The 18,741-nt window shown below is 38.5% G+C and overlaps 1 protein-coding gene across 9 annotated transcripts in view; it reads right to left on the reverse strand.

Moving 5' to 3' along the window:
* fry (microtubule binding protein furry) overlaps positions 1 to 18,734 on the reverse strand; it is a 59,126-nt gene extending 40,392 nt beyond the window's left edge. For 4 of the 9 annotated variants that reach the window (XM_020961155.2, XM_020961149.2, XM_020961151.2 and 1 more), the window contains exons 1-10: positions 18,310 to 18,734; positions 7,343 to 8,919; positions 6,944 to 7,284; positions 5,476 to 6,884; positions 5,185 to 5,416; positions 4,943 to 5,125; positions 2,300 to 2,443; positions 512 to 679; positions 294 to 443; positions 59 to 228 (exon numbers count right to left, since the gene is read on the reverse strand). In XM_020961155.2, the coding sequence (XP_020816814.2) occupies positions 59 to 228; positions 294 to 443; positions 512 to 679; positions 2,300 to 2,443; positions 4,943 to 5,125; positions 5,185 to 5,416; positions 5,476 to 6,884; positions 6,944 to 7,284; positions 7,343 to 8,919; positions 18,310 to 18,367 (4,432 nt within the window). In that variant the 5' untranslated portion in view covers positions 18,368 to 18,734. Of the gene's footprint in view, positions 1 to 58; positions 229 to 293; positions 444 to 511; positions 680 to 2,299; positions 2,444 to 4,942; positions 5,126 to 5,184; positions 5,417 to 5,475; positions 6,885 to 6,943; positions 7,285 to 7,342; positions 8,920 to 13,757; positions 14,693 to 18,309 lie in introns of those variants that run through there. The other 5 variants (XM_020961159.2, XM_020961157.2, XM_020961158.2 and 2 more) reach the window with 3 other exon arrangements.
* Positions 18,735 to 18,741: the final 7 nt, after the last annotated feature.

Below are 18,741 nucleotides of genomic sequence, written 5' to 3' on the forward strand. Positions count from 1 at the left end.
AGCCGCTGACAGCTCTTTTTGTTTCTGTGAGGTCTTCTTTCCTGCTTTGAGGACTTACGTGAGAAGTTCTTTATCATTTTGCGTATGAAATTGCAAAAGTGGGCCTTCACCTCGCGAATACTGAGGTTATCCTTGTCCGTTTCTGCCATTAGGTAGGCCATGGCTCCTTCAATATACTCCACAAAGGTGGGATGCAGTGACATGGTGTCGCGCTCCAGGACACAAGTGCTAAAGTGAAAATGGAAAGCATTTCAGTTAAGTAATTTTTAAATACTAGTATTAGCTAGGATTACCTCACACCGAAGGTCCCGTTTTCCGCAATCTTTTCCAGCACCCGCACCACCTGCAAGCGCAGGGCATCGCGCCTTCGTCGCCGCCTCATGTTCTCCTGTTTGCGATCCACCGCCTCACGTATGTACACCACCAGCTCCTCCATGAGATCCCTGCAAAGCAAGCAGCACACACTCGGGTCGGTCAGGGGGGACATATCAAGATGTCAAATGTGACTTACTTGAGCGCATCGTGGTTTATCAGGCCCAGAGCATTAACGGCGGCATCTCGCACATCGACAACCTCGCACCGGAGCAGGGGCACCACCAGCTTGTAGAGGGCATGCGGCGAGGCACTGCCCATAGCTGACTTGTCACTCCGATCGGCGTTCAGGGAGTCCGGCGATGAGCTGTAAAATAAATTTACGGCCGTGGATTTTAGTGTCAAACAGCGACAAGAGCAGTCCGTAGGGCAGTAATTTCTGTTTCGGTTCGTTGGGTGTCTCTCTGTCTCTCTGTCTTTCTGTCGCCTTGGCAAGGTCATTATTTAGCGAGGAGTCCATAAAGTTTACTGCGATTTAAGCTTCTCCCTTCAATTCGCTTAACGAAACGGCTAAAGGCCAGACAGTACGTGAATTTTTAAAAACATTCTGTGATTATCGAGGTACAGTTTCGACCCGCTTGTGCAGTGGCAACATAACAACGATAAACATTATGAATTTTAAATTCGAAATCTCTTTTCAATTAAAACCCATTTTTTCCAGTCCCTTTCGAATTTACACAGTCGCAACAAGCGGAGGGAGGAGGGAAATAATAATAATAAATGACAGCGCGCACAGGCAAACAACAATTTTTCTTTTATACTTTTTCCTGCTGCTGGGAAATCAAGCTTTTGCTGTTGCGGGTTTTTTATTTTATTTTATTTTTCGAGGGTGTTGAGGGTTTTTGAGGTTTTTGGGGACTGGACATGCGCTACATGAAAAATAAACAAACTTGTCTTTAAATTATTTTCCAGAACAGCAACGGGGGCGTGGCCAATGCACAGAAGCCAGGGGAATGTGAATCAAATTGTTTGCCAAAATATACGGCACCGATTCAATGCAAATCAATGGGAAAATACTAGGAAAAATCTTGGAAAACAACAAAGTCAAAGATAAAATTAAATTTAAGAAGCAAATAGAAATGAAAATATGTATTTTTCCAAAAAATAATTTGCAGAGTATAAAGAGAATTCTGTTTATATACTGTTTGTTTGATTGATTGGATATGATGGCAAAAAATAAATAAAACACAAAATAAAATTAGCTAACATTCAAAAGAGAAGTAAATTGAAATAATCTTATATAAAACGTAAGCTTCTTATTTTTTTTATTATTTTTAAGCAAAAGCTTAAGCAAAGCATTCTACGGGGGTCAAACAATTTATTTAACAAACTCTAAGTAAACTGAATAAATCAAATACACATCTTAATATAAATATGAGCTGAGAAGCAGAATCAAAATGAAAAGCGGTACTCTTACAAAATCAAGAATGCAAATTGATAGGCAAGGCTCTAAACTTTGTGGAACTACATCACAACAATTTTTAATTACATGCCAAAGCTACACACATGAAAACAGAGAGTCAAGGCAACAGAAAACAAATATTCTACAAAGCATACTATTTTTTGTACAGAATAATATTCTAGAAATTTAAATAACAACAAGGAAGGTATATTGAATTATTCAGTGCTGTCACGGAAACAGCTTTCGATTTAAAATAAATTTAAGTGGTGACCAAAAGTAGGCAACGATAAATGGTAACTTTAAAGCGCAGAGTTTTGCATTTACAAAATATCATTGCATACTTTTAGACACCTTTGCTATAGATTTTAAAGCCAAAGATTTCTATTAATGTTTAGTTTAAGGTTTAGTTTTGCAATAGGTTTTTAGGGTTTTTTTTTGTATTGTTTAGTTGGTTTGCTATATTTTTGTGTTGTGTTTTTTTGTTTGTTTTTAATTTGTTTTTGTTTTTGTTTTATTTTGCTTTACCCAAGTCGCTTTTGGCGCGCCTCTTTGCGTCCGTAGGAGAGTGGCAGCGTGAACCGCGTGACGATTCCCTCGGGCCCAAACACATTGGATGGTATATTGTCCAAGGAATCGGACAGCGAACGCGAGTCCGCCTGATCTTGCAAACTATAAATTACAATCCATATATAGAGAGAGATATTTTTTGTAAACAGAGAGCAATGTAACTGACTGACTGACTGGCTGACTGACTGGTGGATGAGTTGAGATTCGATTTTCGTGATCAATATTTTATGTACGCAAACGCCCAGCGAGATTCCATCTTGACAAATAGTTGGCCATATAAAGTCCCATGGGATTTGGTGGGTGTGGACATGGACATGGACATGGACTGTAACCTTCACGAGAATATGGGTGGTGTTTGTGTGGACGTTTTTTTTTTTCCTTTTATGTGAAATCCCCACTTTTATTGACATTTCCGTCGGCCAACATTATTTGCACACACTGATGCGATGAAAATGCTTTCGAGTGGGTGGATTTTTGCATGTGTGTGCTGTGGGTTTCGGCATTTTGCATTATAATTCAGTTAAGTCTAGTTAAAATTGAAAAGTACAGACCACTAAAATGGATTTACAGTGATTTACTACTAGTTGTGATAGGTAAGTGCACTAAAGTTATAATTTCTATGTTTAAAAATTAACTAAAAAAGGAAAAACTTGCAAAATTTTAAAAATTATCTCAACTTAAAAGTTGTATCTAACCCCATTTCTTAGAAACATAAAAAAAAAAAAGTATTTAAAAATCATTTAGAAATGTGCTTAATAATGTGCAATGATATAATAAAAGTCGTTGTACCCTAAATCCATAACAATTTCTGTGGCATACAACATTTGTTAAAAATGTAGTTCTCAATTTTATAACAGTGCAAACTCTTAAACAAGTTTGGCTTTCAACCATTTTCCGTTGGCAAAATAAACAGCATTAAAAAACAGACAGAAACCAATTAATTAAATTGTCTGAAAACATATTTAATTCGAAAATATTTTTAAAAGCTTGAAAGCATCATTGCTAATTTAGGTATTACATTGGGTTTATTTCTTTAAACTTTGTTACAGAGCTTTTCAATAACTAAATTACAATGAAAAAGTTTATTTAGCCTTTTTATTTAAATTTATTCAACCTCTTTCATAATACAAATTAAATGAAATTTTAAATACTACGGAGGTCCTAGTTTTCTCATTAAATCAAGTACCTATTTCCCACAGCTTTCAATCAAATTTATCAATAATTTAAATTGAACTCACACCAATAAAACAATAAGTAAACAAACCAATAAACGCGCCTAGATGCGAATGTAAATATTTATGATTGGATCCGGACCCTACACTGTTTTTGTTAGCGACATTATTTTCTGTATGGAAATCAGTTGACAATTGAGTGGATGTGCATGTAAAACAATCTAGCTAAGCACACAACAAACGCGACGTATGAGTAACGCAAATGAGGCAATCACAGATAATGACATATATTATGGCCAATATCCAGTAACCATTAATATGCAAATGCGAAATAAAGGTGAGACAAAGTTAAATAAAGGTACAAAATTTCAATATCAGTCGAAAAAAAAACTAAAACCAGTTAAATTGTTATATCTCTGGGCGATGTGCACGTGCCGGGATATGTAATTATGCGTTGCCAGGCAAACAAAATCTCACCAAATGCATTGCAATTGTGTGGCTAGAGGACAAATAATAGGGAGAAGATAATCCAAAAAAACACATAGGGTGACAAAGAATTCAATTTTTATAAAAAATCAATTGAAATTCATTTAAAAATGGTTCTTAAGAGTGAGCAAAATATTTGTTAGGTACAAATATCGATGTATTCAAGTCAATTTATAGGTGGATATTTAATAGAAAACTTTTTGAAAATAAGCCAACAAATATTAAAGGGCAAGAAGCTATTAAAATCCGGTTTCAAATGTGTCTTAAATTATGCAATAAAATGTTCTTTGATACGAATTCAATTAACTGAAATATTTAAGTTAGCAATTTGTGCTAAGGAACACTCTTATAGCACACATTTGTAAACCATTTCAATGAATTTGAAATCTAAAGCTATTTCTGTGGCATGTTAATTTTGCCGTTTAAGACCCACAACACAAAATAACAACAATAATAATAACAACAACAACAACAAAGCACCGGTCAACTAGAGATTAAAAACACACACAGACAACACATACGAGAATTCGTTCCAAATGTAATTGAATGGGAAATGTTAGTCAAACAATTATAATGAAGTGTGTTGTTTGGTTTGATTTAAGGGTGAAAGGCTGATGGAAGTACAAAATACTTGCACAGAGAAAAAAATGTATATAGAAATATCATATAAACATTAAGAAAAATAATTGAAAATTGACATGACATTATAAATTTATAAAGTTTATAATTCAAAATAAACAATCTTTCAATAATGATTTAGTATTCTTAAATACTTTAAAAGATCTTGATAAATCTTTGAAGAAGAAACTAATGAAATTTGAATTATAATTTTATACACAAAATAAAATATGAAATAGTCTTATAGACAATAAGAAACACTGATATTTCTTTTTTTATTTCTGTGTGAAAATGATGATTTCGATGGTTTGCCACACTCACTTACCTCAAACTCAAATCTGGAGAGGCACAACGCACAGCCACGCTGGGAATTTGGGGTACCAGACGCATGGCACATGCCACCTGATTCCTCCAGAGACGCAAATATGAATCCTTTTGGCTCTCGGTGGGCACTTTCTTGGTGGGTGCCGAACTGCGCAGCAATGAAGCTCGATTATCGCTCACGGGGCTTTAGTTAAAGGAGAACTAATTAATATTTAATTAGGAAAATAACTTTATTTAGCTTACGTGGGATCAATGACACTGAAAAGCGCATTTAAGCGCGTGAAGCATATAGGCCAGGCCTGAGCAACCGCAGATGGACACTGTTGCAGGATACGCTGACGCTCTAGCAAACCAAAGAGACAGGTAGCCCAGGGATCAAATGGAGGCTGTGGAGAACTGGCCGCTGCTGCTGCAGCAGCTGCCGTTGAGCTGGACTGCGAGAGATTCAGCGTCGATGTCGAGGACTTTGAGTTGTCTGCGGGAAAGGAATAAAGGTTTAAATCTATGCAAGATTGAGCAAAAGCTTTCCCTTACCATCTGTCAATCCCGCTAGCCAAACGCCACTGGTTCTCTCAGCTATCCACTGCAGGTCAATGCAATTGGCATTCAGAATAGCTGTCTTCTCCGTTTGTGGCAACAATGGCAACAGGCATTTCTCCACAATGGGGGGCACACAACGATCCATGACATCGATAAGGGGCGGTTCCGTTTCCGGTATGCCTAGGGCACGCATTAGATTCTTGACCTCTTTGAGGATCATGGCGGCCAGCTTGCGCAGATACGGTCGATAGTTGCAGAGTAGGACCAGGGCAAAGCCCTCAACGAAATGCAGCGTGGTGGCCAGCGGTATTTCGTTCTTCTTCGCCACATCGCTGCTGGCCATATTGAGCACCGTGTGCTGGGTAATGCTCGACATGCCGCTGGAAGATGTGGTGATGCTGGAGGCGGCACTGCTGGCGGTATTCAGAGAATGTTGCTGCTTGGATAACTGCTGGCTACTGGCGGTGTCCTTGGCAGGGGCGGCTGTTCCCACTGTTCCTTGGACAAGAGTGCCCTGAGGTACTGTTCCCGTGGCGACCACTTTGGATTGCACCGTATTAGCCACATTGGTTGCCATGCTTGGACCAGCACTGGTGGTGGCGGTGGTGCTATTGCCATTCACATTAATAGCACACCGCCAGATGTTTAGGAAATTGAACAGAATGCGCGTGCAGTTCTCCAACAGCTGCGGATAGGTGTCGGTGACGTCGCGCACCAGAAACTGAGTGTAACCGTGCACGACATCCTGACGCCAATCCGGAAAGTCTATGACCAGCGTTGTCAACGACTGATGGGTTAAGATGCGCAGCTCCTCGTCCATGTGGACCGTCAGTCGGGAGAGCAGATCCACCAGCTCATGAGCGGTCATTGTGTCTGGAATTAAACGGGGCACAGCAGCCACACAAGTTCGGAAGAGATCAATGCGCGGCTTCCTTTCGCCTGACAGCATCTCATCCGGCTCCTTGTTCTGATTCTGCGTATTCGTCATCATCAAAGGACGACCGTAGTGTACATCCAAAGCCCTTAGGATATCCACAAAGACCCGGCGCACATGCGGAAAGTAGGTGGACATACCAATGCTACGGGCCGTGTCGTCTGTTAGCATCTTATTGATGTATGTCTTCTTGACGCGCAGCGTATTCCCTGAGGGAAGAGCCGGCACTGTCCTGGGCATCGGCGGCTCACCCGCCTTCTGCTGCAGTGAGTCGGCGACGACTAGGAAGGCTCGCAGGCCGATGCTCATGCGCTCCGGATTGAGAATCAGTTTGATGGAGCGGCCTACGCATAGCAAATCATAGACAATCTCTCGCATGGCAAAGTCTAGACGCTCTTGGGCAATGAACTGAATGATCTTTACGAAGATGTTCAGCGGTGTGTCACGCGGCACCACTCCCTTGGAGCCTCTGTAACGAATAAGGTGAGTTAAAAAGGTATTTTTGAAGGTATTAAAGTAAAAACTCACTTGGGAAACAGAGAGTTCACAATGCTTTGGAGGCGGGAGTGTGTGGCCGAGTTGGACTCGCATTTGATGCGAATCATATAGACCCAGAGCAGGCGGTACAGAGACTCTAAAGCCACGCGACTCATCTTGGCATCGCGATTCTTCAGATTGCTCAGACACATGGCCAGGAAGTAGTGCCAATTGGTGAGGAAGAAGGTCTTCTGCGAGACGCAGAGCAGACAGGTGACCAGCGGGAAGAGGGCCAATCGATGTTTAGACTTTGTGGAAGCATCCAAAGTCTGTACGTACAGCAGCTCAACAAAGTTCTTCACGCAGGGGACATTCACTTCGTTTTTAACGGCCTGAAAATATATATATTCTTTAATTAAGCTGTAAGATAACACTCCAATGCTTACTTACAGCTGCCACAGGCACCAGGATCTCCACAAAGAGTCCGGCAAGAGCATGCTTTATGTCCTTGTCCTTGACCTCCATAAAGTACTGACCGCACTCGTGCATGAACTGAAATGAGGCCTCGAACTCCTCGATGGGCACCATTTTAACGCGGAAGAACTTCATTCCCATCAGCAGGCTAATGATGCTCTGAGTGGTCGTGGGCGACACCTCCTTGCCGCGCAGCTCCTTCAGCTCGCTCATAAAGCGCTTGCGCACAGATCCAAACCGACTCTGGGCCAGCACACCAATGACTTCCGCATACAGATCGGCAATCATGTGTATGTTAATGGCATTCGGATTGTTCTGCAACCCATCCTTGTACTTAAAGTGCTTGAAGGCCAGATTCTCAATGCTGCGCACCAGATCCTCGTGGCCCGGATGGAAGGGCAGCTGCTTGAGTATCTCAATTAGCGCCAAACAGAAAATAAACTCCACAGCCGCTTCGCGTCGCTGTAACTGAAAGTCCAAGTCCACGGATGGCTTGTTGCTGTTGGACGCCTGGGAATTGCTGCTGCTGCTACCGCCGGGAGCAGCTGGTTTCTTGAGATCGTTCTTTATCTCCATGTCTGAAAGCTGACGGCGATGCCAGGCGAGCAGAGTGTGCAGCAGCGAAGGCAAGCAGTGCTCCGCCACGGAGCCCAGGGCAGAGAGCAACTGATCGAATTGCTGATCCTCGCCACGCTGCAGCAGCTTCGACAGATTCTTATCCGCACTCTCCAGCATTACCAGCTCTATTTTCTTCTCCGCCTGAACGGTGAAGTCGCTGAACAGATTCCTCATCACAATCTCACCCGGCCGCGGAGCCGAGGAGATCTCCACACTGGCCACAGTGGCCGCCAAGGCAGCATGCATCTCGGCTTGCGTGTAGCTGGGCAGGACGTTAATAATGGAGCTCCTCGAATGGGCACCCCACGGTAACAGCGATTGCCGCTGAGGTATAACCAGTGCCGGTGGCGAAGCGTAGCTCTGGCGACTGGCCGGCAAACTCTGATAAGTGATCGCCAACGACTGCTGCTCCACTGCTCCACTGTTTACTGCCAACTGTTGCTGCTGCTGTTGTTGCTGCTGTTGCTGTTGCTGCTGTTGGTATTGCAGTTGCTGTGACTCATACTCGATGCCATATGGATAGTCATCGCCGGGCAACTGATAGTTAATCGGCGAGGTTGTCCCACTGGCGGCATTGCTACTAGGACCATTCCGGTGACTGGTCTTTGGGGTGGACGTATACTCCGCCGAGTTTATCGAGTGACGTTGGTTGGGCGATCCGCCGCTCGGATTGCCATCCAGTTGTTGTGTCGCCTCAGCGTTATCGACACTATCGCCACCACCACCTGTGCCCGCCTGATAAGCATCTTCCTGGAAAGCATGGCGTTGGGGGCTCTTGGTGGGTGTCACTGTGCCCACACCCACCACTCCGGCACCACCTGCTCCCACCGCCGACGCCGCCGCTGCTGCTGCGGTGGAGCTGTTGGGGCTGGCGCTGGAGGGTGAGCCAGCCGGTTCTGTGTTCAGGTGCTGCTCATTTGGGTTTTGATTTGTGCCTGGTTCAAAAAGAAATACGTAAATAAACAGAACGCATTATCAGTATCGGTTTACGATTATACGGATTACACTTATCAGTTATTTATATGTCGGTATGGAATTACATGCTCAGATAGCCAAAGTCAAAGTCCCAAAAATGATTCATTCTACCTACGCAAAAATTTTGCAATAGGGTGAAATAAGGGGAATCACACTATGAATTGAGTATATGATAAATCGATCAGTTTTAAGAATAAAAAAAAGGATAATAAGTTTTATTATTATTATTTAAAAAAATTTTGTTTAATTTTTTTTCTCATAATTATTCATTTTATTTCCGTTTTCTTTTCCTTTCTCTTCGTTTTGAACAAAATTTAAATATAACATGTCTGAATACACAACAGAATGTTGCTAGAAACATGTTGAGTAATACCAAAGGAAGTTAGCAACATGCCAATGTTGCATAGGTTCCCTTAATTTTCTTTTTGAAATAATTAATTTGTTTCAACTGGAAGCTGTTAGAATTTCTGTTTGTGTTTTCTCTTTAGGTTAACTATCATTTATTAAAACAAAACTTAACATGACACATAACATTAGAAAATGTTGCTACAAAAATGTTGTGGCACACCCAAGGCAATGATAACTCATCAATGTGGCATTAATTACTGTTCTTTTTCTTTTTTATTTATATATTTTGTTTTCTTGCTACTAAAATGAACCATAAACTTACTAAGCTATAATGTTCAGTAATATATTTTATTTCCTATTTACTTTTTATTATTTTTATTTTTTATAAAACGATATCCCATAACTATGAAAACTGACAAATTGTTTAGACATATTAATGAATGAGATATGAATCTATATATATAAATAGAAATATATATTTTAGCTATATTTTGATCTGTCAACATTTGCATATATTAGCGATATACATATACTGTATGAATATTTGATTTGTGGTCTGTTTCATTTGTTTACCCAACCTTGGTTCTAGGACACGCCTATAAAGCGAAATCTGTAAATAGAAATTATCATCAGCAGCCATCAGCAATTTAATCATCATCAAGTGTGGGGGTGTGGCAGGAGAACACGCCCCAAAAAAAATATATATATTAACTCAAAACGAACTCCCTTTACATATGTATGTTTGTGGTGCCAATTCTAGACTTTCGCAGACTGCGTGAATCGTGTCGAGTTATCATTCGATAATAACTCGCTTTTATATCTTAATTGCCAAGGAATATAACTGTAAAATCATTAACGCCATATGGCCTGATGGATGGCATTCCGTCAAACCATCTGTCCAACGCACACCCACAAACATACACGACAGTTTCCAATATGCACAACAAAAAAAAAAAGTAATAATAATAAATATTTACAATTGATGATTCTGTTTTTATTCCGGCAACGTTCTATATCTTTTTATCGACACCACTTCCAAATAGCGATAAGAACAAAATGTCACGATGAAATTAAATTTCTACGAATTTATATTTCGATTATAAATAGTTACCCTTTTTACAAGAAAAAATGAATAACAAATTGTGTAAATAAAAGGAAAGAGAACAAACTTCCGTTTGGAAAAGTTTTTATAGCCTTGCAGTTTGAATCTTTTTAAAGCTTCAAGTTTAAGTAAATAAATTTTGATAATATTAAAAATGTTATTTTAAAAACCTAAAAAATAATTATGGATCAAGATACATAAATATATTTATGGTCTTACTTCAAAAGTTTAATAAAACAGCATCAAATTTTTTATATCTAATTTTATAAGCCCGAGAACGTAAGGATTTAAAATATTTCAAAGTAACGATGATATTTTTCAAAGAACACAAAAGGTTTTATTTATTTTATAATAATATTTCCGTTAGTTAAAAGACACAGTCTTCAGATTCTATTTATGAAGCCAGAGAAGACATTATATTACCCAACAGCTTTAGGACTGAGAAACTAATGACAAAAGGCAGAAGTGTCTAAATAGATTCGGCTGCTGATGTTGTATAAGGGATACACATTTAAGGGAATTTGAATACCTTTCTCTCAAAAGCAAATTAAATACCAATACAAAAATATAAACAAATAGTCAGCTGACATTAAATATTACAAAGAAAACAAATAGAACTTCCCCTTTTTTCCATAGAATACCCAATTTCCTGTTTAAGTTAAACATAACCATTGCATGTCGTTCAATTAAAGGTTACCCCAGACTCGAAAGTCCTTAATATATTATTTATTACAATTATAGTGACTTATTCCTGGACACTGACACACACACACCAGAACCAAAATTCCTTTAAAATCGAATTCAATCAATATGGGGCAGAGACAGGACATGATAGCAAGTGTCCTTTACGGCCGAGTCAAGTGCAAGTATTATATATGTATATATCTATGTATGTATATGGTGGTGCCCGGTAGTGAATAATGGATGTTGGTGCCAAACGTAAACCAAACGATGTGGCATGTGTCATGCATCTATCCATCCGTCCATGGCTCCGGCGAAGGTCTCGGTCTTGGTCTTGGTCTCAGTCTCCTCTGTCCCCAAACAAAAGTTCAGGGTAAAGGTTGTTCCGCCGTTGTGAATAATTGATAAAGTTAAAGTACAAGGCAATTTCTTTCGGAGGCTCACGGGGACAGCAAATGCCATGAAATCTCTTCCTGAGGAAAGTTTTGAAACAGATAGCAAAGTCCAAACAAAATTACACTACATGTGTTGTGTGCAATCAGAGGAGGAATAAATAAAGCTGGAAAATGTTTGACATTTCACTAAACACATGTGTGCGAAGGAAAATCGAAAATATCTAGGAACAGAATCAACACAATCTCTCGAAATGAAATGCGAAAACACATGTACGTGGATATATACATAGATATACGTTAGTATTATTAATACTGTATTAACACGCTCGCCCAAATCGTCTGCCAACCGAAAATGTTTCGTCTTTTGAAAGCTCTTTCGGATGTGTCATATACGCAAACTCACGATATTATTATTCTCCCGCCACTTATAAGACGTGCGACGAACCCGAACAAATGTTTCTCCGATTTATCCATCGCACTGGGCCAAGTCAAATCCAAAATAATATGAGGGGAGAAAAAAAAACACACATCAGTTTTGACCGAAAACTGCATCACTGGCAGAAAAATAAAACGATCAAACGGATTTAGCAGATCTCGACGTGGAAGATATCCATTAATCATCAAGGTTAGGTAATGTAAAGATTTAAATATAAATTAATTTTGTATGAGAAATTGTATTTGAAACACTATGAATCAATCGTTAATTTGAAAACTATTGGATTCTGCTTTTTAACTAATTTTCAACCTCTTTTAATTCAATATTGAAAGTCTATATGATTATTATATTATATTTAAATTATCACTTAGCGAAATTACCAAAGGATTAAATTAGATGCATTTAAAATCTCTTTATAACATTTTATATATAATTTTATTTCAATAAAACAGAGAATATTATTATTTAAACTTTTAAAAATGTTGAAAATTTATTAGAAAGTATTATTTACTATTAATTAATTAATCTTAATCAATTTAATCTTCTATATCCACTTAAATCCAATATACCCTTAGCACTACCTCAATATCGTGTATGGGAAAATATACAAACGAATAGATGTATTTGTTTTCCTATTTCTTTTATTCTTTCAACAAATCGGAATTCTGTGGAAAACATTTTATCTATGGAAAATATTTTTAGGTGCTTTTTTTATGTCGTTGTTGAAAAATTCGAGTGTGCCATAGATTTTCACATCTTAGCGTTTCTACCCCCACTTTGAAGAATGTTCTTGTTAGGTTCTTGTTATTTATGGGAAAAATATATAAAGTTTAAGGGCCCAATAAAGTAAAAGTGGTGATATTTATTAAACAAGGGTACAAAAGGATTATTGATCTATCGATTAATAGTTTATCGATGTGAAATTAACCCATATATTACGATGCAGGTGAATAGGAAGAGTTAAGACCAATAAATCAAAACAAAGAATCTTGGCAAAAAGATTATAAAACCGATAAGTTAAGGATGATAATCTAATAAAATAAGTCAATAGTTAATGTATTAAAACTCGACTATGAAATACCCGGTACACAAAGCCTAGAGGTTGTATTTTTTGCGGCCAGCCTAGTTTAGAACCATGGATTTATCCGCGACTAACCACCTTAAGCTAGAGTGAGCGAGATGGCTAGTAGAATATAACTTTATAACCATATAACTCTTTGTTTTTCCAATAAATTTAAATCAAACTTAAATTGTTACCACATCTTGTTACCACTTTCTACAAAAAAAAAAATAGCTTTTTCTAAACTTCCATGAATACTTAGTTTGGAAAATAAACAAAAGAACTTTCCAGAATATCCCCCTGTTCGCTACAATAAATAATTACAAGCATAAATCAGTCTGCTATAGAATAACAAATCATTATCTTATCTAAGCAATCATTAATCCATCAAAGATCGGCCTTGAACTCATTGGCAGGTTCATATTATTTTCATGCCATTTTCATTTCGATTATCTTCACAGCGCAATTGACAGCGAAATAATTATATTTATAAAAATTTCAAAATCAAACCGATAAGATATCTTTTCTGTGGCGAAACCCAGTTGTAAGCTTCTCTCCGTGTCTCCGATTCCCTGTACACAAACTTGAACTTCAGCAAAACCTTCGAAATGTTTATCACAATTTATTTTCGTTATCGTCTTTAAACCAAACATTTCCTGGATACATTGGTTTTGTCGCCACCACTTGATTTTCTTTATCTTTCTTGCTGAGTATGTAAACATATAAATAAATATATTTTTGACTGAGTGAGTGAAGGTGATCGTGCTAAAACAAACCTTTTAGTTTTTTTGGTGTCCATTGAAAATTCCATAACATGAAAGTGGAGCATAAATTTGTAAGGGAATCACAGCTGGGAAAGTGATATTCGGGCAGATTTACAATTGTTGTTCTGCCCGGCAGTAGCTAAAACACACACACACACACACAACTAACTGATTGCGACAGAGTGTTTAACACTAATTAACACGGAACTGTTTTGCTCGGTAAACTGTTTGCAATTAAAGGCACGTGATTGGTGAAAAAAGGAGGCAGAGAAATTACATTTATTAATTGTAATTGCAATTTGTTATTTACTCTCTGTGAGAGATTGTTTTAGATTGGATTAAACTGGTGGGGGGATAATAATGTTGCTGCTGCTGATAATGCGGCCTAAATTGTGTCACTGGGTCACTCTTAAGTTTGCTTTTATTTTAAACGATAAGACCGAAAAAGAATATTTATTTGTTAATTGGTAGAAACAACATATTCTTTTTTATAATTTCTTCAGTCATTTTTTATTATGGTAATGAGCCAGAAGTAATGAGCTCAGCGTTTTGGAAACGCTTGTTTACTATTTATTTGTTTATTTATGGGTTTTTTGTTTTTGGTTGTTTTGTTGGGTCTGGTCGGTAGGTAATTTCAATACAATTATTTGATAGAACTGATAGACCCGATTTCGATATGGCCGCACACATATGTATATATATTATATATAGCTTGTATATATAGACGCTGGTGTCGCGCACGTTAAATCCAAAATAAAAATTTCGAGCGGACCGAAAAAAAAGTGCAAAATGCGAGGCAAACGCGACGGCGACGAATTTCGACTGCGGCGAAAACGAGCCGAAAAAAACCGACAGGCCAGAGAGCAAAAACAAAACAAAAAAACGACGTCAATGGCAGCAGAAAAAAAATCAAATAAAAAGGGAAAAAGTGAGCAACTCGCGCACGCTCGCAAATTGGAAGCTCGAAATCAAAACAAACGATTATTGTCTATTTAAAATTATGATTAACAATGACCAGAGAGAGAGAGAGAGCCATAGAGAGAGAGTATCAGCGAGAGAGAGAATGGAAACAGCTGTTACCTGGCTGCGGCGAAATGGGAAATCAGCTGAGACATCACCCATACGCCGCGTTGTACAAGGCAAAACGAAACTATAGATGATTAGGCTATTTGTTTGTTTATTTATCTCTGCTCTTTCTGCCGGATTCTAACTGATTAGCACACTGTCAGAGTGCTTCACATTCATATCTGTCGCATTAGCTTCAATTTACGGACTACCTTAGCGTACTAAATATGGGAAGCTCCCTGCTAAGTGGAAAACTTTCCGCCCACGCTGTGAAAATCCCGCAGAGCCGCCACCAGCCAAGGCTAGAGTTAAGCTTGCGGTGAGTCCGAACACTTCAAAGGGGCAGCGTCGGCGTTGGCGTCGACTTCAGCGTCCTTAACCCCAATGCCGTGTACTTAGAACACCTAGGAAAACCAATTCAAGGCAAGTGCTTGCCATTTTCCAAGAGGGATTAGATTTAAGGGACTCGAAAAATCACACAAAAGTAATTGCCTGTATGGAATAGTTGGATACTGGTTAACTATGAAGATATCCAGGGTATATTTGATGTGATTTTAGGGAAATGGAAAGTTTAATTACAATTTTCAGTTCTTAATTAAGAATACCAGCTTTCAAAGGGGTTTTAAAACGTTTTCCGGAAACTAAAGTTTAATTCGTACTAGCTTTTTAGAGAAAATTTCAAATATATTTTCTCTTGAGGATAACTATTCAGGTAATGAATTTGTTTAATGTTTTAGAAGTTTATTGTTGCTTTTAAATTCTAAAAACTTATATATTCCTTACAATGACAAAAAACATAACAAAACCAAACATATCTACCAAATCCTATCCCAATTTTATGTAGGCTTTTCATCACTTTAGGTAAAATGTGGAAAAATTCGTGTATTTTATAGTAAAAGAAATGGTTTATGAAATTTTAGTTCCTGGTAAACTAGGATGTTTATACTTTAAATAAATAAATCCAATAGATCGTGTAACTTATATACAAATTTTCTTAATTTTCTTGAACACTTTTTGTAAATTTTAGAAAATGTTTATAATTTCTTAAGGAAATTGTTTAACTTTTCTGATAAATTACGAAACCGTTTTATAGTTTCTCCAAAATTACCAAAAAACCAAATCTCATAAGCTAGATCCCATTTTTCTTTAGGTTCTCCGTTCCACAGTGAAATTATACCCTCAAAAACTCGACCCTTGTCCATTTTCCATTATAGAAAATGACCAGCTGAATTGGCAAATGTCTAGGCAAACTTTGTGCCAATTGGTTTCACCAACAAAATAGTGATAATAAAAAAACCAAACCATAAACAAATAAAATAAACAAAAAAATCAAAGCACCGGGCCATTTTGTAACAACAAACAGCTGAATTGATTATGAACGCGACCAGATTGTTTACTATTTTACTATATGTGCGAATGCATGTACAAGAAATTAGCACTTTGGGGCTTGGAGCACTTTCCAACGCAACACAATATTGGTTTGTGGCATTAGTTAACTGCTTTTATTGCAAATTACATCACGCCCACGAGCCCCACCGCCGCCCCCGTCTTAGCTTCATAACTCGACGGCGGCGAAAGGAATGAATGATGGACGAACACGCGATTCAAGGAGGGTCACACGCGACCGGAACGCACTTTATACGCCATCGAGGGAAAGCACTTGGGAGAACGCACTTGATTTTTAGTAGCGATTTTCCATAGTATTTTCCTGCTGATTTTCCTAGTTTATTTTTTTTTTGCGAATTTATTTTCCCCCCGGCGACGGTCGACAAACAAATGAGAATGGGACTCGGAACAAGAATGAGAATGAAAATGAAAATGAGCATGGGCATGGGCTGATGTACGAGCGTTTGGAGCTCGAAACTTATGCAATTTCGCACAGGTGATGGTAAAGCGACGACGACTCGACATTTGACTTTGCCACTGGCTGTCGGAATTTTCTTTTTCTAATTTTGCCACAGTGCGCTACTAAAATCCGTTGGATAACTGCCAGGTGCCCGCCCGTACCGAATAGCAAAAACAACCCATTGACGCCACCACGTTTCGCTGTTTCGCTTTGTTTTGTTTTGTTTGCTTTTAGTTTTTCCTGTGCCATTTCTGAATGTCATTATCAAGGTTTATTTGGCACTCTTTTTCCCGCCTTTTTTTATTATTATTATCGTTGTCTTGTGAATGAAATTCAGACGTCAAAACGAGTGGGTGGGTGCGAGGTGCCCCGCGCCGTGGCACGCGCCCCTCGGTTTGCGTCTGGGCTTAACATAGCGGTAAATCAATTTGGAGCGCATCATGAAAAATTGCTGTGCGCCAAACGTAAAAAAGGAGAATATGTAAAGGAAAAAAGTCAAGTCAATAAATTAAACAAGACAAAGAGACGCGATGGGAACTGCATTATGTCTACTGTGGTACAAAAGTCGGATTTTTACAAGAAAATTAAGGAAATTATTTGTTCACTTCATATTTTGTTCGGATTTTGTATCTGTCCTTAATTTTTTGTCTTTATTTATCATTTAAAAGTTGAATTAGAAGGCTTAAGACTTAAGACTTTGGCAATGAAAAATGTAAAAAAAAAATTATTATTTAAAAACATACTTTTTACTTTACTTTTAATTTGGATGGAAATCCAATTATTTAAGTCAAAATATTACGTTTTTGACATTTTTGTTCAATATGATATCCTAAAAGTTCTGAACTAACTTACTTAAACTCTGACCTTTAACTTATTTTTAAAACATAAAACATTGCTAAATTACTTTTAATATCATTTAATTATAAAACAGTGTATCTACAAAAATAAATAAATAAGTTATACAAAAATGCAAGTTTGAAAGAACAGAGAAAATGTTTCTATAAACTTGACGGAAGCTGAAACAACAACAATCTACTACAATCTACAACTCTCCAGTAAAGGCTTTCCCTTTGAGTAAACAAACCCCTTCCGCTACCACTTACACTTGCTCCACTGTAAGTACAGTGAATCAAAACCATAAATTGTGGGCTTTGATTGGGTTGCTCTTACACATGCACATACAAAAGTATGAGTACGAGCGAGAGCTTGTGTGTCAGTGTGCGTGTGCATGGCCGGCAATCAAAGTGAATCATCACTTAAGAAATGAGGAAGACAGAGCAAACAAACAAACGGATAACGGATAAACAGATGCAAAAGCGCCGACGCAGACAGCTAAATGTGGGGCGGTGCAAGGGGGCCAAAAAAGGGGCGCGAGAGACAGAGAAGTGCGATAATACACACGCACGCAAGACACGCACACCACTACAACCTCCGTAGGTAGGCGTAAACAATTAGCGATAATAAAAAACAACAGTAGTGCAGCTAATTGTGAGCGGCGGCGGCTGCACCCAGTAAATAAATCGAAAATAAACCAAAGAGCTGCCGTTTGCTCCTCCGAAAATAGCAACATTGGCAGGCTGCAAACCGAGAAGAGAATGCGAAGCCCCAAAAGAAAAAAAGAATAAAACACACCCCTTAAACCGTGAGACTCACCTGCAACAGCACCTGTATCCAAGGCAAACAAATCCTCCTGCAGCTCCAATTGATCCATTTGAAGCGATGTAGGTTCCGATTGGTAGGCTTTACCTTAATTCTTTGCCAAAAAACAACACACGTCTGGGAAAGTTGCAGCTGCGGCCATTTTTTTTACTTCCCCACCGAGTTCTTGTAATTAGCCAGAAAACCCCTTCCGGGGCCTTAAAACAGAGGGAAAACACGCTCTTCTCAATATAAAACACTTCCGATTGGGAGTATTCACAATTTCGTATATAGTTTTCACAATTTTAAAGGTCTTTTGTGTGCAAATATGTTGAAACGAAAATTTTACGAAATACGCGTAGTTGAAAGAAGCAGAGAAATCAGCAGGCGGACCGAACAGCTGATTTTTGTTTTGTTTGCGACGTGATGCAGGGATACACAAGCAGT

Source organism: Drosophila serrata, unplaced genomic scaffold (assembly GCF_035046125.1).
Source record: "Drosophila serrata isolate PLE 108 unplaced genomic scaffold, ASM3504612v1 contig_272, whole genome shotgun sequence".
NCBI classification, from domain to species: domain Eukaryota; kingdom Metazoa; phylum Arthropoda; class Insecta; order Diptera; family Drosophilidae; genus Drosophila; species Drosophila serrata.